Raw genomic sequence first — 24398 nt, 5'->3', positions numbered from 1 at the left:
TTAAATTGGCTTTAGTCCTGCTGTACTCCAGTACTTGCCTCCCAAGTCAAATACATGATGTTTGAGAGTAGTTTGAAAATATCACAGATGAATATCCTCAACCTTTCTTGCCCTTTGTATCCAACCTTGAAATCAATCTACAATCAAAGACCCATAGGCTCTGGGAATTATACATGCAGGCCTGGATCTTTAGCTGGTGTAAATCAAAGGGCCATTGACGTAAATGTAGTTATGCCAAAACTGATAGCATTGTTCGGGCCCTAATTCTTCCACCTGTCATTCTCCCAACTCCTATAGTAATTGAGTGACTACCATTAACAGTGTTTTAGAAACCCTTACCAGGCCACTGTGAAGTGTTTGCTCTCTGAGATTTCCCTCTTAAACCTGGCAGTGAAACATAGTCTTATAAGGAGAGATTTTCAAAGGATCGCAACTCCTCTAGGCACATGTCACAGTGTCACCTCCACAGTGAGATCAGGACATGGGAACAGCTTGAAGGTTTTGCTGTTCAGTTTTTCAGCTGCAAAATGTGCTTGGATTAGCAGTGATGCTGCATGGCTACGTGCTGCTGGTTAGGCTGCCCCAAACCTATTGTCACATCTGTGTTCGATGGGTTTAAAATTGTTGAGTAGCTGGGGTGGGCAAGTTTTTGTTGGGGAGCAATCAGAGTCATACGAGACATCCATGCAACAAGGACAACCTTTGTTCCCACCATTATAAATCACAAAGAGTTTCTCTGTCGTGCATGTTTTCTAGTAAGCATTGTACATGAAGACTGGTGTTGGAAGAATAAATCTTTGGAGCTGGAAGTTCTGGAGGAAGATGTGTCTGGAATAGAATTTAGGCAGACTGGGTATATGCTGAGGTGTTCTCTTTCCCATGCAATTACACTGGTATGTACATGACATGTTCTCTTATGTTTTCTTACAAGCACAGTTTAACACAGTCCGACGTGTACAGAGTTTGGAATCTCTGCAGTTATCCTCCTGTTTGAAAGCATTTCAGAGGTGATAGAGTATTACGTAGACTTGTGTGAGGGTCACTGTGGAAAATTGAAGCCCCCTGCCCTTTGCAAATGCAGCAGCTGAGGTCTGTGTGAACCCATTCTCTTTTGATCACTGATCTGCAAGCACACTGTCAGTGAGCCTGGGTTTGCAATGGAGAGCGAACCGATCAAGGCTTTTGCAAAGTGGGTGGTAAAGTTTTTCCAAAGTGCACCATGGTCCTATGGCTAGAGCGGCCACATTTCGGGGGGTGCTAGGAACTCTAGGATATGGTTACTTTGACTCGGGTCTGCGCACTTCAGTGGATGCCAGATCCCTAGGTTTGAGCATGAGTTAGAAAAGGCTTAACGTAGGGTTAAAATACAAAGTAGACAATGCTCAAATCCAGGGTTCCCTAACCATGGGTCCCCTGACTTGAGTCCCACTAACCTTGGGTTTACATTGTAGTGTAGACACCCATAGTTGCAGCGCAGGAATGGGAATCGGGAGATGTGAGTTCTGTTCCCAGCTATGCTACTGGCTTCATATGTGACAATGACAAATGATCTCTCTGCCTGTCACTGCCCCTCTCCCTGAGATTGTAAAATAAGGACAATATTTAATTCAGAAGAGTATTTAGGCTTAGAGCTCTTTGAGATTTGCCTCACAGCATTTGTAAAGGGCTTAGAGATCTTTGGTTGGAAACTGCTATAGAAGTGCTGTAAATAGTATTTGCCATGTAAATACTGTTCTGTTGGTACCTGCTGATAATCTTTTGTATTGGGGTCCCTCATTCAGGAATTTTACCAGGATGGAAATGGACCAGAGAATGTTGGTGTTTATAACCTGTCCAAAGGAGTTAACCGATTCTGTCTTTCAAAGCCAGGTAGCTTCTTTATAATGTTGATTTAAAACATTGCTGGGAGTTTAACCTTTTTTAAGGTAACTGATCTTCTGGGGTCTCTCAAATCTCTGAGTGGTGTTTGCTATAGTCCTGTTCATATAGAAATACCTTGTAAGGCTTATGCAGTCTCTCATACTATTTAGTTCTTCTATTAGGGGTAGTTTATTCCTCAGGAACTAATTGAGGTCAGAAACTTTCATTGAATTGGATCAGAGGCACTGATCTTTGACCATTTAAATTTGGCAGGCTAACGGTTCATATATTTTTGTTCATAACTGGGCTTTCCCTTTCTAGAATGTGACATCACAAATCCCATAGGTCTCATTGCAATCCAGGGTTCCTTCTGGGATAGGTTTGAAATAGAAGATACCAAAGATTTTTCAAAGCAGAAAAAGGAACTTCAGAAAGTTTGATTTAAAACTTTTCTGTGCTGAATGCCCCTGATAGCCTGCTTAGTAGGGACATCAACACAACTCTGGGTTTAACTCAGTGTTAGGCCTTGATCTTCAGTTCACTGTTAAATTCAGTTGTCTTATTGATACTGCAGTGGTCCGTAACCAGTTGGAGACTGGTCACCTTAATGGGTTACAAGTAACCCTGTTCAGTTTGTGTCCACACCAGTATCACAACAGAATGTGCATGTCCCCACCTGCCATGCTGCCTAATTTTGTTTGTATCAGTGTGGTCTGGGAAAATCTGGGAACTAGCCCATAGTGCCTCTCTAGTGACTGGTATTCAAGTGAGATAAAACAATTTGTTAGTGCCCAGAGAAGGGGTTGCACTGATTTAACTAAACTGCTTTAAATGGCGCAAATTTTGGCCATAAGCTGTCGTTAGAATTCCGCTGAATGTTAACATAGAAAACTTCAATCTTTTCAGTGCTTCTGTTTTTGACTCTTCAGGTGTGTATGAAGTGACCCCACGTTCCTGTCACCAGTTTGAACACAAGTACTACACTTATGACACGTAAGAACAAATGTTACCCAATGTATTTGACATGTATCTTCCATAATACGCTTTCAGGATGCTTTCCTCACCTGAGGCTAGGTCTACACTACGGGTGGGGGTCGACCTAAGATACGCAACTTCAGCTACGTGAATAGCGTAGCTGAAGTTGCGTATTTTAGGTCTACTTACCTGGCTGTGAGGACGGCGGCGAGTCGACCGCGGCTGCGCCGCCGTCGACTCCGCTTCCGCCTCTTGCCGCGGTGGATTTCTGGAGTCGACAGCAGAGCCATCAGGGATCGATTTTATTGCGTCTTCACTAGACGCGATAAGTCGATCCCCAATAGATCGATTGCTACCCACCGATCCGGCGGGTAGTGAAGACGAAGACGTGCCCTGAGACTCATCAAATCAAGCTTCAAATGTTGACAGTGAGTCATTTTAACCAGTAGAGGGAGTCCTTACTACAACAATGTTAGAAAGAGGAGAGACACATTCATGTTAATTAGATATGGCCAAAAACTTGCCTCATCTATATTTTAAGCTTTCAAAATGTTTTTGTCATTTTAAATTGATATTTTTGACAGCTTTGTTTCTCTGAATAATGATTTTTTTTCCTTGTAGCAAACATCAAAATGGCTTTTTACATAGAACATTGATCACTTGTCAGGATTGGCATGCAAAAGACTTGGAACAAAGTGCACAAGAAGATGAATTGCTCTCTGTGTAACTACCCATAGTGTTGTGTCTAAATTCTAGCCATGGTAGTTACATTCTACCTGCCTTGCTTTTGCCTGCTGTCTTTATTGAATAAAGTATTCACCTTAAACTGCTGTTGTGCAGTGGTGAGCTGCCTGGCTGGTGGGTGGAGTAGTTTTACTCTTGTATTCCACTCGCACCCAGAGATGCTACCAAGAGTCAGACTCCATTGTGCGAAGGCATAGCGGGAGACCTTGGTCCCAAGAGCATACAGTTGAAATAGACAAGACAGACAAAGATTGGAAGGAGGAGCAGAGGCCCAGAGTAAGGCAGTGACTTGCCCAAGGTTCTAGAACAGATCAGTGACAGCACTGTGAATAGACTTCCAGTCCAGTGTCCTGTTAGCTAGACCACACTGCCTTTCCTATATAACTTGTATTTCCAAGTTTGTAAAGTGCATGGGACTCTTGGGGGCAAATTCAGCTAAATGAGATGCTTTTGTTTCAATTTTTTTAAAAGGGAGATATTTAGTTCACCTCTTTGCTGCTTTGGTTTTCAGATCTTCTCCCAGGATCCTGACACTCACTGCAGTTCGACACCATGTCCTGGGAACAATAATAACAGATAAACTGATGGAGGTGACTGTTACAATTAAGTAAGAACAAAGAAATCTTGGGGTAAAAAAAAGGACATCTATTGCATAAAGCTCTATTCAGCTTTTTAATACTGCAGTCTATAGCACAGCTGTGTGACTGCTTCTTGAGTGATCCCACTTTTAGCCACAGCATTCTTGAGTGGCAGGTCGTGCTGTGTGCTTGGGATTCTCTATGGATGTATAAGTGTTTCTTGATGATTGTTTTGAACATTGTCTCCTGATTCCCATTTAGCCCCTTTATACTTATTTGTACCAGGGTAAAAAAAACAACCCGGATTATGTTTTTGCAAGAATTTATATTTTTAGTGACTTGCCCCTTAGCTGGAATCTAAAGGGGAATCGACATATTAGCCTGTTCTGAACTCTCTAATCCTGGGATCTGTTTTTCTCTTTTAGTACTTCAAAGAGAGAGTCTTCTGTTTTAGAGGCCTGTTACTGATGTAAAGAGGGCTATAAAAAGAGAACCATGCAGAGTGATTACACACTAATGTGCCCGTTTATGTTCAGCTAAACACACAGCGCACAAGGGAGCACTGATTTGTGAACACTTGTAATTGTTTGAGGTGCCAAATCTGGCTGGATGAGGCTGCTAATGATCAGAGCTTTACTAGAGCTTTGCTGATATTCACATTTTCTAGTCCGGGGTTCTTAGGCTTACTTATGGTATGGAAATCATCTTAACAGAGAGTGCTTTTCCCTGCAGGGCCCCACCTCTCTTAGTATAACAAACCTGTGGCAGCTACAGCAACTACTAACATAGAAAAGTAACAGCAAAGAATTGTTAGCTTTTTTAAATACAGTTCTTAGCAGCCGCAAACAAGGAGATACAATACCATGCAACCAACCAGCTCTCCAGACCACCAGCAAGTGCTCTGCAGACTGCTGCTGGTCCACAGAACACGTCTGCTCTAGTCTGTTCCAAGCTTTCTAGAGAAAGTGCCTTTTATGAAATAAAGGAAAACATGTCCCAGATCATAAAGGGCCAGTTCTTATGTTAAAAACCATCTATTTGTTTTAAAAATTCCTACTTCCTGGGATCTGAAGCATGGGCATGACTATTATAATGGAACTAAATGTAAAAGAAGGAATTGACTTTTCACAGTTATGGTTCGCTTTTTCTATGTACATTTTCTTCATCTTGGAAAATAAAGTAGAGTAGCCAGTTCAGCTTTCAGGTTCTAGCTCATTTTCCCCAAGGGAATGATCATATATATGTGTATAGTTCTAAAGCACCACTATATATGCACCAGAATGCTGTATAAATGTTAATGCTACAGTGTTTGGGATTTAGGTGCTGCAGGGGAATGTTTTGTTGTTTAAATATATAGTGCACGTATATATTGTCTAAATAGAAATGTTTCTATTAATCTTAATTTCTGCCAAGTTTGTTTTCACAACTTGAACTGGGGGCCAAACCTGACTTGAAACGTTGTTTTTGTTTATGAAGACTGGTGACTTGAAGTTATTGTCCTTCAGCATCAGCACTTGGTCCCCTTGATTTTATTTTTGTAGCTATTTTGGCCATGCAGGCTTTGCACCTCTAAGCAGGGCTCTCACTGAGGTTTTTAAAGTTTCAGAGCACTGGCAAATGAAATATGAACTCTCACAGGCTTGCATTTGTTCTGTGTAACTGAGCTGCTGTGGTCAAGTAGCTTCAAAATGTGAAGCCTCAATCTTTCCCCATTCTAGAGTAAACCAGGCAATTTTCCTCTAGGCTAAGTTGATGGTAGGCTTTCTGTGTCTTCTGTGAACATGCATTTCTAGGACTAGCTGGCTGGTATGCGGGAGGGAAGTTGGTTCTGCTTTTCAAGTTGCTTTAGTTTTGTTTACACTTGGAATAGGTAGTAGAATGAAAGAAGGATGGATAAAGAAAATGAGGAAACTGGAGAGATTTGAGCAATATGGAACAAGGAGAGAGGCTTGTGTCATTGCAGATGTAACGAGCATGTGGCCTCAATTCCAAAGAGACTGTTTCGTTTTCCCATTTCCACTTTCAGGTCTTCAATTGACAGCGAACCTGCCTTAGTTCTAGGACCCCTGAAGTCACTGCAAGAGTTGCGTAGAGAGCAACAGCTGGCAGAAATTGAGGCTCGCAGACAGGAGAGAGAAAAGAAGGGTCAGGAAGAGGAAGGAACAAAGCCACCAGTACAAGAAATGGTGGAGGAACTTCAAGGGCCATTCTCATATGAATTTTCATATTGGGCAAGGTACTATGGCACACAGATGTGCAGCACCATTTTCTTGGTGCTATTGTCTAATGTTATCCAACTTGCATCATCCCACACTGTGTGTGCACCACTGTCATCTGGGTGGAATTTGTCCAAGCTACTTAAGTGCCTGTGGTAATGTTCTGTGGCTGCAGCCTAAAGAGGAAATTGTACTACATAGTGTTGGTGTTTAATAGCTTACTGTTAGTTGATTTTTCTAAAGTCTCTTGATGGGCATTCTGATCACTAGGCAGTGTTACGAGAGCTGCTAATCTTGGTCTTGTTTGAGTTATCTAGGTCTGGAGAGAAAATCACTGTGACACCTTCATCAAAAGAGCTGCTGTTCTATCCACCCTCTGTGGAAACAATTGTCAGTGGAGGTAAATATGTGTAAGATAGTAAAACATATACAGTGTAAGCCAAGTCACATTCCCACAGATCAATTCATAAATTGTTCTTCTAGGGTTGTTTTGGCATTACGTAGCCCCTTTCAATTGCAGCACAGTTTCTGTATGGCCTAATTTCACTTATTAAACATTGAAAATGTAGTGTTTGAGCTGCAGGATAATAAAGAGAGATGTTTTCCCTCAGGGGTCCTTGTTCATACCCACTAGGCGCTATAACAATATCAATAATAATAAATTGAAAAAAATGTGTGCAAGACGTGTTGTAAGGTAGGGTTACTAAAGCTAGAGCTGAATGGTCAGGTCTTTTCTTTCATTAAACAGATGAGGAGAGTACATCTATAGTGGAACAGACTTGAGCTTTTGATCGTGATTAGAGCTATCAGTTAATTATTGGATAGATTTTTATTTGTTTCTATTTTTATATTTTTTCCTTCATCTTACAGTTCATCTGGCAAATCTAGTTTTCTGTTGCCAGAGATTTTTTTTGTAATGAATTAATAAAAAATAGTCCGCATGAAACAAATTAGTTTATAATATCATTGTATTGCAAACTATCTGTAGATGGCAGTCACAAATTCTTTGCCTATGCCCAATATGCCATTGGTTTGTAGGTGAATGGCATCTGATATTTGATACCTCCAAGAAAGTATTGGACTGCCTGTGTGTCTCATACACATTTGAATGCTGTCCTAGGCTGCACTGTTTTTGATTCTTGCACACAAATGGGTTTAGGCTTTTTTTTCCGGATAATGTTGTTGTTAATGTGGCATGAGGTGTCTCCCTCCCTCACGCTGCCTCCTCCCTGCCCCCCCCCCCCAAAATAAATTCTTGCTAAGCTTTGAAATACTAAAGTCACTTGTGGGTGTATTATGGCTTTTTGATTCCTCTCCAAGCCTGTATAATACACAGTGCTTTATCTGAGAGTTAATCTAGTAAATCTAGAACTTCATTGTTGGGTACATGTGGGTTAAGTTTTGAAATTCAGTTGACTGATTTGAGCATGGGCAATGTTAATAGATTCTAAGGCCAGAAGGGACCTTTATGATCATCTGGTTTGACCTCCTGCATAACTCAGGCCAAAGAACCTCAGTCAGTGACTTCTGATGATGCTGAGATATTGCTGTAGAGCACAGGGTGAGTGTATAGTTACTGTCTGTTTTCTTTCCTTTCCAAGAAAGCTGTCCTGGGAAGCTGATAGAGATTAATGGAAAGGCAGGCTTATTTCTGGAAGGGCAGATTCATCCTGAGTTGGAGGGCGTTGAGATTATCATTGGTGAAAAGGGAGCGACTTCACCACTCATTACAGTTTTCACTGATGACAAAGGTGCCTATAGGTAAACAGCACAATTGTTTCTGTCTTTTGGGTTGCCCTAGTTTGAATGCTGTGAGGACTATAAACTTGAAACTGTGTGTGTGTGTGTGCTATTTGAATGCTTCTTGGTAGATTTTTTTTTTTCTTTTTAACTGGTTCTTGTTTCTCTTTATTTGCAGTGTTGGCCCTCTCCACAGTGACTTGGACTATACCATTACTGCCCAGAAAGAAGGGTTTGTTTTAACTGAAGTAGAGGGAACAGTTGGGGACTTCAAAGCTTTTGCTCTTGCTGGAGTGACTTTTGAGGTAATGTTCTTCATGCTTCAAGTTCCTCACAAGAGAGTATGCAGTCAAAGCCTCAAGAGCAAAAAACCCAAATGCAGAGAAATAATTGTGGGATATGGGGAGAATTTGCCCTGGGATGATTTTGGTGTCACTAATCAGTGGAACAAATCTCCCTGGTGGACCGTGACTTGCTATGTAGAAATTATCTTGCATGTATTACAGTGAAGGTGTTAGAATCGCTTACAAAATACTGGCTTTGTGTGTGTTTTCCTAATTTAGACCATTGTTTTCATAACTACTTTGATACTGTCAGTAATTTCCTGATGATGGTTAATGCCTTATAAAGTAAATTGCAGAGTTCAGTAGAATTGCTGGTGTTTATTGATTATTGCTGCTTTTTAAAAACAGATTAAAGCTGAAGATGACCAGCCTCTTGCTGGAGTTCTCTTATCCCTTAGTGGAGGGGTGTTCCGGTCTAACCTCCTTACCCAGGACAACGGCATGCTGACCTTTTCCAACCTGGTAATGTTCACGCAGTTATGATTTTCTCTATTCTGGAAGTGTATTTGTATGTCTATGTTCAGTCGCACCTTGCCCTCCAAAATGGAGATGTTAGCAATACCCCTCAGTAGTGGGAGCCCATATTCTCTCTCCACTCATCCACGATAGACATGAGTTCCCCTACAAGTGGTGTGTTACAGTTTTATAAGCAACACCCCAAATTTCAGTGAGTGGAAATGGGAGAAAACTAACCAGGAAAGACTGTGCTTCTTGACTCCTACTCTGACCTTCTCCACATAGCTGGCAGACTAGGCCGGCCTGCAGTTCTAGATGCAGCTTGTAAACACAAAACAAACACATTAGTTTGTAATACTCTTGGATTCTTTGAGGCCGGAATCCAGTTAGAGTATTGTTCACACCAATATTTACACACATGAGCCATGTTTCCTCCCATAAATCTCTTGTTTCCTGGTCACTCACCTGTTGTTGAGGTCTTGTAATGAAGGTGACAGTGCAGTTCCCTCTCCCTTTGTATTTCACACTCTTTCCCAGCAGAGCTGTGTTGGTTTATGGTCCCATATGTTCCCTGCTTTTCTCAAGTGCTTCTCACGTTTTTCTTTTTTTGTTCTGAAAGACAGCATGGCATGTGGCTGTTGGGGGGAAACCTTAGCCCATATAGCATGGAACTCTTTAGGAAATGCAGTTGGCAGGAGCCAAGTGAATTATTATGGGTATATTAATGGCAATTAAACTGAAATTGCTTGATGCTGTTTGCAGAGCCCAGGGCAGTATTACTTTAAACCCATGATGAAAGAGTTCCGGTTTGAACCATCATCTCAAATGATCGAAGTGCAGGAGGGACAGAATCTTAAAATCACAATAACCGGTCACAGAACAGCTTACAGGTGAGTAGAGCTGAGATACTTTATTGTCCCGCTTAGCTTGTGTACCCAAAACTGCCCCCTGCTCTGCATGGATGGACATTAAGCCTAACGTTCACATTTTTTCCTGATATACCTCTATACCAGTTGCTTATGGGGGCTTTTCAAGGTAGAACTTAACTTTCTCACACTGTGCATCATAAAAGCAGTTTTCATTTAAAAATGCATACTCCATGGATGCGTTTTATGATTGAATGAGCCTGGGTTGAAGCATTTCTAGGAAGGGCATTGCTTTGAAAGAGCTTTGGCAACTGCACTGAGTTGGGTTTGCACCACAGCCAGTGGGAGACAGAGATTTGTCTGTTAAACCATTTCCTTTTAAGATGTGATTCCCGTCAAGAAGTTTGGGACCAGCTAAAGCAGGGGTCGGCAACCTTTCAGAAGTGGTGTTCCGAGTCTTCATTTAATCACATTAATTTAAGGTTTCGCGTGCCAGTAATACATTTTAACGTTTTTAGAAGGTCTCTTTCTATAAGTCTATAATATATAACTAAACCAGGGATCGGCAACCCCATTGGCCTGGAGCGGCGAACCGCGGCCAGTGGGAGCCGCGATCGGCCGAACCTGTGGACGCAGCAGGTAAACAAACCGGCCCCGCCCACCAGGGGGCTTACCCTGGCGGGCCGCGTGCCAAAGGTTGCCGATCCCTGAACTAAACTATTGTTGTATGTAAAGAAAATAAGGTTTCTGAAATGTTTAAGAAGCTTCATTTAAATTAAATTAAAATGCAGAGCCCCCCGGACTGGTGGCCAGGACACAGGCAGTGTGAGTGCCACTGAAAGTCAGCTTGCGTGCTGCAGGTTGCCTACCCCTGAGCTAAAGTATCTGTTGTAATAGTGGAGTCTTAACGTGTGCGTCAGCAGCAGCAGCAGCCACATACTTGTAGTAACGGATCCATCTTTTCCACCCCTAGCTGCTATGGTACAGTTTCTTCTTTAAATGGGGAACCTGAACAAGGAGTTTCAGTAGAAGCTGTGGGGCAGAAAGAGTGTAATATCTATGGAGAAGACACAGTAACAGACGAAGAGGGTAAATTCAGACTTCGTGGACTTCTGGTAAGGATTCTAATGCATCCAGCGTTGTTTGCTTGTATAGTGTTATGTGTGTTAACAGAACTATAAAATGCATTTTATAGTTAGTCACAGCTTAGTATTTTCCCATCACAGTTGCCTGATCAGACTCCCTTGGGTCTGTCTGTGGTAGGAGACATTGAGGTATAGTAATTGTTAACTCCAGTAAAAGAGAAACATTCATTAGTGTACATCCTACAGAACTTTTTGTCAGTATCATGTGGGGGCCTTGGGAGAATCCTTTTGCACTTCCCTTGTTCAGCTAGAATAACACACAGTATGTGTGATATATCTAATGGGTATGAATATACACATAAATAGTACTAGTATCCTAGGCAAAGAGGAGTTTGGAGAGTGTTTACTTTCTTGTGTGAAATTATTACCTCAGTAACATATCTGTCTTATCAGGCAGTTGTGCATGCATATTTTAGATACAGTAAACAGTTCTGGATGAAGACCTGAAAGCAGAAGTTTTGGACTAGCATGTATGTCTAGGATCAACTATAGAATACTGGATCATAAACAGAACCCTTGCTTCCTGTATTTTGTCATGCTTTGCACAGCTATGGTTTCCTGCCTCAAGGTGTGCTGTCCTTACTTCATTGATGGCAGCTTAAATTAACCTGACATAATTACGCTTTTCAAAAGTCCAAATTGCAGAGTGTTTATTGAATATAGGAAGGGACTATTTGATCTGTTTTTAAACCTTGTTTAATGCATTTTCTGTGTAAGTAAAACGTTGCATAGCAGACCGTTTCTTCTGATAAACCAATGGAAGTACAGTCCTGGCCCTTTAAAACTTCCCTGCAGGAATGGAGCCTCTCTTTTTAGATAGTGTTATTCAGTGACATTTTTGTGGCAGGACAGGAGACACTTTCAGTGAATAGGACTGCATCCATTTATGGTGGTGAATTATGAACTGAATTGTGCTCAGCTTTTTAAAGCCTTTTGAGTATCTCAGGTCTGTTAATGACAAAGGTTCTAACATAACTGAACAATGGGATTTGTCTGAATTTTGTTTTTTAGCCTGGTTGTGTGTATCACGTCCAGCTCAAAGCTGAAGGCAACGATCATATTGAAAGAGCCTTACCACAGCATCGTGCAGTTGAGGTAATTTCTTCTGGCATCTTTTTAAACCTGAACCTTTTATTAAAAGGCATCAGAGTTGCTGGTTGTCTCTGCTAAGTTTCATTTAATGTTGGATATTTCAATAGGAGCTAGATTCTTACCCTGCTTAGATGCATTTGAAAATACCAGTAGGGCCTATCTTCATCTTTAGGTACCTCATTAACTTTGAAATTCTAGCCCTAGACCTGAATTTTAAGATGGCACATTGACTCAAACCGAGGCAGTCAGCAAGGGATTATATTCAAGGGAACGTGGTTTATAACCAGAAATAAAAACAAGGTAACATAAATACAAATAGTACCTGAAGACTCCATCCCTGAAGTTAAATGCACCTCTATGACTTTGGATGTGGAGCCCAGCCTTCCCAAAGGACCTCTCTCCCCTCTGAATCCATTGTAACCAAACTATATTCCTTCCCTTCCCCTGAGCATCTGCATAAGGAAATAAACAAAAGGTTTATCTTGGCTCATTAGGGATGAGGTAGTACCTTGGTCACTATAATAGGTCATATTAAAATAACAACAGTGCCAGGAGAAGTCTTTGATAGCTCTGCAGACTGATCTGGAATCCTGGGTCTGTCCTTGATTGCACTTTAAGAAAGGTCAGATCTCTATATGAGCTGTACACATCTTGAGTCTGTTTTGGTATTTGGCATGTCCTCCATCATCAGTGGAGGAGTAGCTGAGTGGATTCTGTTTCGAACCAGAGGGTTCAAACAAGGTATCCTCATCAAATCCATGTCTTCATGCTGGATATCAGCACTGAAGCTTAAACTAAATGAAGCCCCAATAGAAGCCAAGTTTGAAATAAGTGATCTTCAGTCACCAAGTATCTGAGTCTAGGGAATTAACACAGGTCACTGTTTCTGGATTTCCTTTACCACAGACAATGAAACATTAGCTAGCAACTCTGAAGGATTTTGTTTCTTAGCATGTGCAAGTCTTTCAATTATTTTATATTTGCTTATATTTTACACTTAATTACACATGGTAGATATCTTTTCTGTTGTTTTTGTTTGTTTATATGGTCCAAATCATGAAGTCCTTGTGCAGGCAAAATTACTAGTTCAGCTGCTCTGTAGATCTCCATAAAATTTAATAAAAACCTCCTGAACTGAAAACTTATCAGATTTCATGAGTATTCCTCAATTGTTAGAGATTCTGATTAGTTGCCTCTCATTTATCTCTTGACATCCGGCAAAGATTAATTAGCCTGCCATTAGTTGTTTAAAATCTTTCTGTGGAGATGGTCATTACTCAAGCTAAAACGGATGGCTGACCAGGCTTTCCTTCACTGCAGCAAAAGAAAGGAGCAGAATTTCTTCAAGCATTTGCACTCTTCACGCTAATTGTGCCTGCTACTTAGGTGGGAGGGAAGAGGCCACCCAAGTTACAGAAAACAAATCAGTGCCAGTGCGCTGTGAATGATAGCCTATGTACACCAATTTGTCCTACTCTCCTCTTAGCTAGCACGCTATTTCCTTCCAGCTGGAGAAGGGCTCTGGGTTCTTTGTCTTTCAAACGTATAAGACCCTCCAGATTGAGCCTACTCATGATATCGCTAGTTTTGAGGTCTACCCCCCCCCTTGACCAGTGTCCCTTTTTGATATGGAAAACTAAGAAGCACCCGTTCCAACCACAACCACTTTTTTTAATGAGGTTATTTAGAAAGATACTCTGGTCTGACATCAATCAGAATCTGGTGTTAAAAGCACATAGTATTTAAATTGTAATTCTGCCGGAAAGGCCTGGTGGAGAGGTCATGTCAGGTCTTGCTTCACTGCTCCTCTCCCCTTTCTCCCCCCTCCCCCCAGAGGTTAGACTGTTTCAAGGATGATGGTCTTACAATTTAGCCTACACGTTCTATACTTCTCAAATGTCTGAGGTGGTCCTAGCGTAGTAATACAGTGCTTGTCACCAAGACACCAGGCAGCCTTATGCTGGTAATGCACGCTCCAGCAATGGAGAAAACCCAATTGTGATTGGAAACAGATTCCAAGTTTCCATGGGACTATGATAGTAGGAAACCCAATGTTTGTTTAAAATTCTGAGCAGTATCTGTGTTCTGTTAATTTTCCCTCCTAGCAATGTAAATGTTCCAGGGTTTGTCTATTGTAGGTTGGGAACAGTGACATCGACGATGTGAATATTATAGCATTCCGACAAATTAACCAATTTGATTTAAGTGGAAATGTGATCACATCTTCAGAGTATCTCTCTACATTATGGGTAAGTGTAAAGCCAGCCCTTTGATCCTACTCCCGAGTATTTTCCTTCAACTCCAAGATAACTATGTCTTAGGTCGCTGGCAGTTGATCAGTAGCCAGACTATAAATTATATTCAGGTTAGTAGTGACTCTAACTACTTACTAAAGCTGAATTTGCATTCTAGTTAGAGTTGAGATTTCAGTGACTGGAGACACTGAAAGTAAAGTGTTCTCAATGGAACTGTCCAGAGCTAAGGAGTAGTGATCTCTTTTGGACTGGCTCTCTAATCTAATGGAGTGCTCTCCCATTGGGAGAGCCTCTCTGTAAGGAGAGTAAAACATTAGAATTGAGATCTGCTATCTGATTCAGAGAACTGGATTTGACCCTAAAACAGCTATGCTGCTAGAAGTCTTGACACATGGTTTTGTTAGGGAAAAGAGATCACATGAATAAAAACTTATCATAAGAATATGCACAGATAAGAATACAGTTGCAGTATAGGAAGATGGGAGTATAGGAAATGAGTAGCATGGCTGAAATTTTTAAACTCGAGTGACAGAAGTTAGGTGTTCAAATTATTTGGTCTCATTTTTAGAGGAGGAGCTGAGCCACTCACATTCACATTGGCTTCAGTGGGAGATGGGGGTGCTGAAGACATCTGAAAGTCAGGACAAACTGTTTCAGGGCCTGAGTATAGGATATAATGCTGTGTTCCCCAGCTTCAAACAGTTGCTTTATTTGGATTGTTAATGTGTTAATGGCAATAAGGAAATATTAAAGTCAAGGTATAGGGTTACAAATAGATTGTCTCCTCCTCCCCTCAGTTACCAAGATCTTCGTTCCAGGTCATTGGCTTTTACAGGAAACCTCAGAAGCACCAAACACACAGAACAGGAGTGAAGGAAAAATGCCTTGATCTAGGGCTGTGTGTGTGAATGATTCTCTGCTCTTTTAGGGGAATTCATAACCTACAAGTTAGCCTGGGTGACTAAGGCAGCTTATTCTAGAATGAAATATATTTTCAAGTTTTTAAGCCTGCACGTATGTTCTGTTATTAGTTTTGATCTTACACACCCTTTGATTCTTGCATGCATCCTGCGGGTGTGGGTGACAATAGCTCTTGTTTTTTAATGCAGAGATTTTTATCCTGGAAAGAGATGCATTCAGGATTGGCATAAACACACGTGAGAGGTTTTGTGACCTCAGTTTAGCCTGTTGTGGATGCATAAGCTGACAGAACAGCTGGCAATCGCTGCTCTGGTTGGAGCCGAAATCTCAGAGATACAGGGCGGAATTGATGAGAATAAGCTGTCCTGCATCTGAAAGGACTGTATGTGGCCCTACCAACTGGCTGGTCAATGGAAAAGGAAGAGGTTATGTTTGAGCATGCAAAATTCATTAAATTGTAAGGGGAAATATAGAAAACAAATTACTGTGAAGCTGCTGAAGTAGTTTTATAAAATATATAAAAATCCAAAGCCCTAGTAGGTACTTAGGAGCAGATGAGTTTTTTACAAGCCCAGAGATCTCAGGTTACAAGATACCAAGCCAGTTTGTGGGATTTTAAACTTCCGTAGTTTGACAGTTCCAGGTGTTCTAAATTGCCAGGTTGATATCAGCATTTTCTTTTAACATTTGTCCACTGTACTTTGAAGTGCTGTTCTCCCTTTTATAGGCGACGTCTACAATATTTATCACAGTACACCCTCATAACTGTCTTTCTCTTGTGCTTTTCCCCCTCTCCCAGGTGAAGCTTTACAAAAGTGAAAATCTTGACAACCCAATTCAAACTGTCTCCTTAGGCCAGTCCCTATTTTTCCATTTCCCACCTCTGCTCCGGGATGGAGAGGTAATAATGATTGATTATTGGTTTCATTCATTTCAATTTTTTTAAAAGATGTTCGCATTATTTCCCGAGTGCTTGTGGCACAAATGTGATCTGTACTTGTGCTGGAGCAACAGGTGTCTCGGAAGGCTTGGTGCTTGTTAAAACGACTATTACATTTGAATCTTCTCCTGTCTATGAACCTCATATTTTCTACTGGAGCTGGCAATTGATTTTATTTTTTACACCCAGAATTATGTGGTGCTCTTGGATTCCACATTGTCCAAATCCCAGTATGATTACACCCTACCGCAAGTTTCGTTCACTGCCACTGGATACCACAAGCACATCACTTTGGTCTTCAGTCCCACTGTAAGTATCTAGTGTTCTAACTTGTTCATTTTCAAAGTTGAACTTGAGGTATTGTGCCTGGGTATTGTAGCTTGTATGCTTCTCTAGACTTCCATTGAAGCCTATGGCAAGACTTCCATTAACTTCGTTGTCTCCCGTGGAAGTCTTGCCATTGATTTCAGTGCAAGTTGGATCTGGTGCACAGAGGAACATGCATACATAGGAGGCCTCAAACAACAAGTGACCTAATACTTGTCATATAAGCTGCCATACCTAGCTCCTGTGGAGTAAGTGATGGCAGTGGCATGAAAGAGTTGCAGCCATGACACTGTAATTCAGATTTGCTAATGGCTGAAATGTGTTGGGGCTTAAAAGGGAAAGAGGTTGCCATAGTAATTCCACAATGACTCTTAGGTAAGGAGTGTCACTTAGGAAAGTCCTTAGTTACTACTGGTAAAGAATGAGACTTGGAACCAAGACTGTCAGTTAAAGCGGGGGGATTCTCCAAACTAACACGGAGTAAAACTTCCACCCCTCCCGTGAGAGAGATCTTAAAATGTATGGACAGGCTCTGCCTCTGCCAGTGTAGCCATGTTTTCTGTGTGTGGCACTTAAATGGATGGTTTCTTTTCTGCTTCAGTGCACATCTAGACCCCAGTGGAATAGGAGGGAAACATGAAATGGCAGTTTTGGGTGAAGGATGCAGGTGTGCCTGGATGCTCCTCTAGTAGTGTAGTTGTTGTAGAATAATTCACGCGACTGGTGATATTTAGGTATCATGTCAGGTAAATCACAATGTACCTTGTTAAAAGCAGTGTAGTGACTTGCCTTAATGCATGAACTTTAAAAACAAGCTCCCCAGCTAACAGGTGAGCTGAGCTGAATGAAGATTGCTTCTACAATGGAGGACGTAGTCCTCCTACAACGTCACTTGAACAGGAATTGGTCACATAGTAAGTGGTGAACATGCCACACAATTCTCTTGTCAATCAGTTTTTAGTCATTTAAAGTTGAGAGATTTAATAGGTAAAACAGCAAGAAACGTTCTGAAAACCAGTGGCCATTGTTGTTTGCAGAGAAAGTTGCCTGAACAAGATATTCCCCAAGGATCCTACATCGCATTGCCTCTGACACTGCTCCTGCTGTTAGCTGGTTACAATCACGATAAGGTAGTAAAAGTTCTGTTTTACTATTCTAATACTCCCCATAACATTTTGTACTGTGTTGCATAAAATGAGGGTACCACCGATGTGGATGTCTAAATAGAAGTAAGAAAACAGGGTTAAATGTCAGGAAACAAAATGCTTTAGAGTTTCTTAAATACCTGCATATTTAGTTTTAGTGTTAGTGTTTTGGTCCCTATGCTGCTTGTGTGTTTTGGTCAGTTGGTCTGATGATGGTCCTGGAAAGAACAATGCCAGATAACCAATCACAGCTGTCATTGATGTAAGTGTATTTTACTTCCTTCATAGTGAGCCAAATCTCTCTTCTCTTTTTGGGATTATAACACCAACCCCGTTACATGTTTTGCTTGCTGGAATTCAAAGTAGGCATTAATTATTGAATTTCAACCAGACAGAAACAATATTTGAGCTTTAAGATTTCCAGGAGGTTTGGATTAGACCCTTTCCCATTCAGAATTTACCATGGTCCAGTCTTTGAACCTATTGCACGAAGGGCATGTCTACGATCTGTTTGTAAAAATGCTTAGCTGAGAAGTACTATAGAGTGTTATAATTCTAAATGCATATATCATCATAGTAATATCCTGCTTCCCCTTTCTTTCCCAGCTTATTCCCTTGCTGTTACAGCTGACAAGTCGACTGCAAGGAGTGCGGGCACTTGGACAGACAGGTTCAGACATGGGTGGCCCAGAGGATGCAAAGAGACAAGCAAAAAAACAGAAAACAAGACGGACGTGAGGTGAAAGGAATGATTGCATGAAGTGACACTTCTGTCAGGTTGGAGCCCAAGGAGTTTTAGAAGCCTGGCCACTAAACCATATTTTTGATGAATCTGTGGACTTTATTGACTTGAAATTTTCATTATACTATGTGAGTCCTTTCTCAGAGTCACTACATTTTGGTTGTAAATTTTCTATGGCATCTACAGATTGTCTTGTTTTAAAATAAAGAATTGAATGGCTCTGTTGTCACTCGGAACAGCTCTTCCATACCGAAGACAATATTTGTCTCCTTATTGGAAGCCTCCTATTGGTCTAAAAATGTAACACACTCATCTTCACAGATAACTTTGCAGGGACAGTTCTAATAAAAATGGTTTTGATTTACCTCTCAGCCTTTATTATTGGGGGAGGGGGAGGTGTCCGCTTCCTTATCTTTCCAACCATCCACTTAATTCTATTAGGTCAGCCATCAGGGAGTTCTGTTAAATGAATAGGTCCATGAAATATGAAGTTTATATGGATCTGTATGAACTGGAGAACTATATCTTGTGTGTGTAAATAGTTCAAAAACTCAATTTAAGGTTAGCTATTGTTTGCACAGCAATGTAATCAATGCTTGCCCAGTGAGTAAATTATCTTTAGTTAAATGCCAAATGTTTGCTTGACAAAGATGAAGACAGTCCTTGGCTTGATGACTAGTGTTAATGTCTGATATATATGCTTGTGTTCCCACTGCAAAAGTCGTGTAAATCTCAAGTTTATGTACGTAATGTGAACTCTGTAAACCTCCAATTTTCACGAAGTGGATGCAGCAAGTTATACCTTCCTTCCTGAAGTTAAAATGCATCATAACTGCAATATGCATGGCCTATGGTCCTGCCTTTTCTGAAACTCTCACGCCACGTGTGACCACTTTGCCTGCTGGAGGGCTGCCTTTAAGTTGTTGTAATTTGTTTCATTTTTTTATTTGTTTTAATGAGCAGAAATTTGAACTGTTGGAATTCTCAGACAAATGCAGTCCTAGTAAAACAGAGCACAATAATTAACTCTACTTCTTGATGACTGTCTCTTCTGATTCTTGTTTGAAGTGGGCAGTTAGGCATATAGAGTTTAAATGTTAATGGGGCTTTTTATTGACAGGTACCATAAAGGTTTAGAGCTTTTGAAAAATGCACATAAACATCTCTGAATTGTGCACTGACATTGATGTTGCCAGTGAGTGGCAATGTTCCCCTTTACAGGACCTGAAAGAAAGTTAGGTTACATTAAACATTTAAACCCAAAAGACATTACCATTGTCAGAAGAGATCTGGATGCTAAAGGTTTCATGATAGTTTTGTTAATACTTCTTACATTAGTGTGGGCCTAAATAATTAAAGTTCAGTACATTCAGTGAACATTCTCCGTCAGCAATTGTCATTGCAGCACACACAAAACCTCTCCTTTGGAGAGAACCTTTAAGAATATAAAAATGAAGAATGTTGGGAATGTAATGGGAAAGTGTTTACAGCATTTGAATTTTTGGGATGCATTTGCAATAAATTATGCTCTATTTATTGACCTCTTAATTTATATTGCCAAGATGAAATACAGATATCCTTTGTTTTCCTATATAATTTATTTTAAAAACAAGCTTGAATTGTTAACATTTTGATTTTGTTTTTAGTGCAGTAAACTATGAAAGGCTGGTCTGGGGAGGATGCAGATGCAGATTTTAAAAATACCCGAGGGAAGTTTAAATGTTCTAATTTTGGTCTTGTGGAATTTGCTGATGGATTGACATTTTAAGTAGTATCCACTTGCCTCAGCCAAATAGCTCCTATCTTAGGGTAAATCTACACATGTGATTGTAGCACAGATAGGCACCCCCTGTCCTAGCTTTAACCTAGTTAGCATGGGTAGCAACAGTAGTGTAGGTGGGGTGGGTGGCACAGGCTTCAGCATGGGTTAGCAAGCCAAGTATGTACCCAGATTCCCTGCGTACTTGTATATGTGCAGCTAGCCCATGCACCACGTCTTCACTACTGTTGAGACCCATGTGAGGCAGATTGAAGCTGGCACAAGTGTAACGACCCATGCTATAATCACATCTTGTAGACTAGACGTAGCCTTAGGCTCAACTCTGGCAAAGGACTTACATTCAAGGCTCTAGGATGCCATGAGGAAGGCCATGTGAGTGCAGTGTATGAGTCTGTGTCTACACTCTACAGACCTCTTCCCAGAATTGGGCCCACACTAAGTTTATACATAGATCAATGTTTATCTTTCATTGTTGGGAACTGTAAGAAAAATCTGAATGCTACTAGCATTCTCCTATTATATGAACACAACGTAGAAGGGCAAACCTGAGGTTGAGAATACAAGACTGATGAAAATTACAGCTTCAAATCCAAGGAGGCTTCATTCCTTTAAATGTATTCTGTTGGGGGGGGTCTTTCAAGTGACTCCTCAGAGAGGGGCTGTCTGTTCTGTATAGATATGTACAGCATCAGGCTCTCTGGCAAGGGATATGCCTCAATGTCCGTGACCAAAATTCCCTCTCCTCTTCCCTTCTTATAGCACATCAGCAGCCTATTCAGTTTAAAGTGCTTTGGAATGGAGGGTGCAGCACAAGTGTGAAAAATTAATTCTAATGATTGTCTAGCTCACTCTTTTCAGATTGGCAGAAAAGTCAGAATACATTTGGAGAATGGGGAAAAATAAAGCGTGTGCTAAGAGCTAAGACTATTTTCAGAAGCTCACCTGACACACTAAAACCGAGGTACTGGTACCCTAGGTTAGTGCCCCCAATTCCACTCGTAAAACCTGCAATCAGATTTATAACCAACCCAAGAAGAAGACTGTTTTCAGTTGAGTGTTATCAGGGCCCTTTGCTTATTGACTCTCTGCATCTCTCTCACTTACACTGTATGCACATATAAGGCTTTTCAGAAATTCACAATTCAAATGCAGAAACCAGTGCTTCAGTTTAGGAGTATACTTTGCATCTGAGTGCTTAAATAGATTTCCATGGTACCAGGTCTGCCTCTTTCTGTAGACTTAAATATGGGTTGGATTGGACCTTTGCCCTTACCATCTATTGAAAATGCCAGTGTTGCACATGGGTGCAAGCTCCCAAGTGGGTGCCTGTTTGTCAGTTTGCATGTAGCACAAGGGCATCAGTTTGCTGGCAACTACACCTCTACCCCGATATAGCATGACCCGCTATAACACGAATTCGGATATAACGCGGTAAAGCAGTGCTCCGGGGGGTGGGGGCAGCGCGGGACTGCATACTCCGGCGGATCAAAGCAAGTTCGATATAACGCGGTTTTACCTATAACACGGTAAGATTTTTGGCTCCCGAGGACTGCATTATATCGGGGTAGAGGTGTATGTCAGATGGACGGGTGGGTCATGTACTTAATCGGCAGTAGGATGTGTGAACATATTGCACTTAGGAGGTATATCTTACTGGGAAAAAAGTCATCTGTTTTTCTCAGATATCCAATAATCTAAGACCTAGCTAATTTATTCACTCTGGTTACTTGAAATATGTCAAATGTCTGAGTCCTAGTGGCAATGGGACTTAGAATTAGAGGTGGTCGTCAATTTTGTTTTTTTCCATAACATTTTTTTCAAATGCAACATTGGTTCCTGTATATTATTTGTGTGATTCTTCAACAGCGTAGCACATGTGCTTAAGATTCTGTTTAAAAATGAAATGGATCATTGAGATTGAATGTTTACAGTGTATTATCTCAATGATTCAGTTTAAATCACAATGCAGCCTTTTTATTACAGATGACAAATCAAGGCATATTCCAAAACCAAAAAATACTTTGTTTCAAAAATAGCTAATGTTGATTAGTAACACCTGTGTAGTTGTGACCGATAGGGAGATTTCCTGTAATATCCTTGAAAGACTTTATTTCATATAATTTATGTATTATGTGGGCCAGGATTGTATGTAACTACTCTAGGGAGGACATGTGAGCCTGGGAGTTGAAAAGACTATATTGAAAATGTGCCAGACAAGTATGGACTTTGGGGATAATAAGTGTTAAGTGGATTTCCTTATGGAGGTTAAAATTCCCCAACTTGGATTATGCAAAAATCCAGCCCTTTGAAGGCTGAGGACAGAGTAGTTGGCTGCTGATTACCTGTTACAGAAGACCAAGGTCAGACCTGAGCTTTATACAGAAATGGCTGATCTGCCCAACCTTTGTTCTGGTTCTGGATCTCAGAGGGATGAACTTATAACCACAGGGAAAACTCAGTTGTGGGGTTTGAAGGACTAAAACCTACCAGAGCCATAGGTTAGAGTTAAGGGTGACTGTTGGTAAGTGTTTTTTTAGCATGCATGTAGGTTCTTTTATTGTCCTTAATATTGTCTCTGTAATGCTTTTTACCTTTAGAATAAATATGCTTAGAAGGAGCTATGTGGTAAAATCACTGTGGGCAACACACACTGGTCATAGCCCTCAGAGAGAAAGCAAAGCACAGGCGCTGGCTTTTTAGGCAGTCTGGTTTGCTGGGGGATATCACAGTGTCAGGCAGGGAGCTGTGCAGCTTTAAAATCCCCAGTCAGACAGTAGTGAGACACAGGTCTCCCCCCAAGAGAGGTGGCTGGGAACCAGTGAGTGCCCACAAGGCAGCACCGAGAGGGAATACAGGTGCAGTTACCCTGAAACTGTGATCGATAACTACTATCGTTATTTATAAAACAAAAGCATTTTAAAAGCGAGGCAATGAATAGTTAAAGATGTCAAGTCTTGTAATGTCCACGAAATAAGCATACATTTTAATCACATATAAAGAAATGTGTTTCTTAATAGTCCAGTAACCTTAACTCCAACCTAAGGACTTTAATGTACTTTCTTGATCTGGATTTCAATATCAGAATGTTTTCTAAATGAGTTCTCATTGACTAGGAGAGAAATACATTTTTCAAATGACTACATTTTTTGGATAGCAATTTCTTGAATTTTATATATGTAGGTCAGGAGGAAAAGTAAGATTATTGATTTATGCTCGAATTCGGTAACTAATTCTGAAATACAGGGTAAAGAGCTGGCTCTAGTGATTGATACACGATGGGACATCCCAGCTTTACCCAGACTAGGAGATCCCACAGCAGGAAATGAGGGATCCATGCAAAGCTGCCAAAACAAGAGAGAAAAATAAGGTAAGAAATGTGAGGCCAGCCCAGGCTGACCACAAATGCCATATGTGACACGGATAGCCAGTGTTGTCCTTAGGTGTTTTGATTTCTGCTGGTATTATGTGAATACAAAGGCTTGCTGTGTTAGTGCAACACCCTCCTCCATTTATCTAAGACTCCCATTTGAATCCTGCTGTACTTCTCTTCTTTCATTGCATAAATCATATGCTCTGCATAGTCTAAGTGTAGCTAGAAAAACTGCATACATTAATTTGAGAAATTCAAAAGCACTCTCCCCAGCTCCAACCTGCTGAATTCAGGACTAGATCCCATACTACTGGTGTTATAGATTCTGTAGAATTTCTACAAAATCAGTGAGAGTTAAGTACCTAGACAGTTTTGAAACCCCCCTAGGGACCTATTGGCATTTTTACTTGTCTAAATACCTTTAAAAATCTGGGTTTAAGAGATTTACTCAAGATCAATGAGAGTCTGGGGCAGAACAGGGAATAAAACCCAGACTAGGCCCTTAACTACTGAACCATCCTCCCTCAACCAGTGTGGGAGTGTTCCCTCCAGTGTGTTTTGCCTGTACATTTTCAACCTTTAAGTAATATGAGCTGGGTGAAATTTTGTCATTTCAGGAGGTCGGTTTAGATGATCTGGTGGTCCCTTCTGGCCTTAACCTCTATGATTTGTTGAGGTTGATAGGTGTGAGCTCATCTTTCTGTTAACCTAACTGTAGGATAAGCCCACACATAGGACAAAAGAAGTGTGTGAACCTGCCCAGGAGTTTTTGCTGCGTATTGGGGCGTGTGTGTGTAATTCCTGTATATGCATTATGTGTTTATCGCCTAGCTCCTTTGGCTTCCATTATCATTTTAAACTTTGTTTTTAATGGAATCAATATGACTATATTATTGCCCTCT

General features: G+C 40.9%; 1 protein-coding gene across 1 annotated transcript in view; it reads left to right on the top strand.

Annotated features, from left to right (window-relative positions):
- The window catches only part of LOC112113854 (nodal modulator 1), a 34777-nt gene extending 15400 nt beyond the window's left edge, over positions 1 to 19377 (top strand). Inside the window, exons 15-31 of the mRNA XM_024210298.2 lie at positions 757 to 893; positions 1782 to 1869; positions 2790 to 2853; positions 4091 to 4186; positions 6184 to 6393; positions 6691 to 6773; positions 7975 to 8134; positions 8292 to 8418; positions 8806 to 8919; positions 9676 to 9803; positions 10753 to 10894; positions 11936 to 12019; positions 14155 to 14265; positions 15992 to 16093; positions 16322 to 16441; positions 17497 to 17589; positions 18211 to 19377. Coding sequence (XP_024066066.1) covers positions 757 to 893; positions 1782 to 1869; positions 2790 to 2853; positions 4091 to 4186; positions 6184 to 6393; positions 6691 to 6773; positions 7975 to 8134; positions 8292 to 8418; positions 8806 to 8919; positions 9676 to 9803; positions 10753 to 10894; positions 11936 to 12019; positions 14155 to 14265; positions 15992 to 16093; positions 16322 to 16441; positions 17497 to 17589; positions 18211 to 18342 — 1991 coding nt within the window. The 3' untranslated portion in view covers positions 18343 to 19377. The remainder of the gene's footprint in view (positions 1 to 756; positions 894 to 1781; positions 1870 to 2789; positions 2854 to 4090; positions 4187 to 6183; positions 6394 to 6690; positions 6774 to 7974; positions 8135 to 8291; positions 8419 to 8805; positions 8920 to 9675; positions 9804 to 10752; positions 10895 to 11935; positions 12020 to 14154; positions 14266 to 15991; positions 16094 to 16321; positions 16442 to 17496; positions 17590 to 18210) is intronic.
- Positions 19378 to 24398: the final 5021 nt, after the last annotated feature.

Source organism: Terrapene carolina, unplaced genomic scaffold (assembly GCF_002925995.2).
Source record: "Terrapene carolina triunguis isolate 2854851 unplaced genomic scaffold, T_m_triunguis-2.0 Scaffold93, whole genome shotgun sequence".
NCBI lineage: Eukaryota > Metazoa > Chordata > Testudines > Emydidae > Terrapene > Terrapene triunguis.
This window is presented reverse-complemented; position numbering and strand designations above follow the sequence as displayed.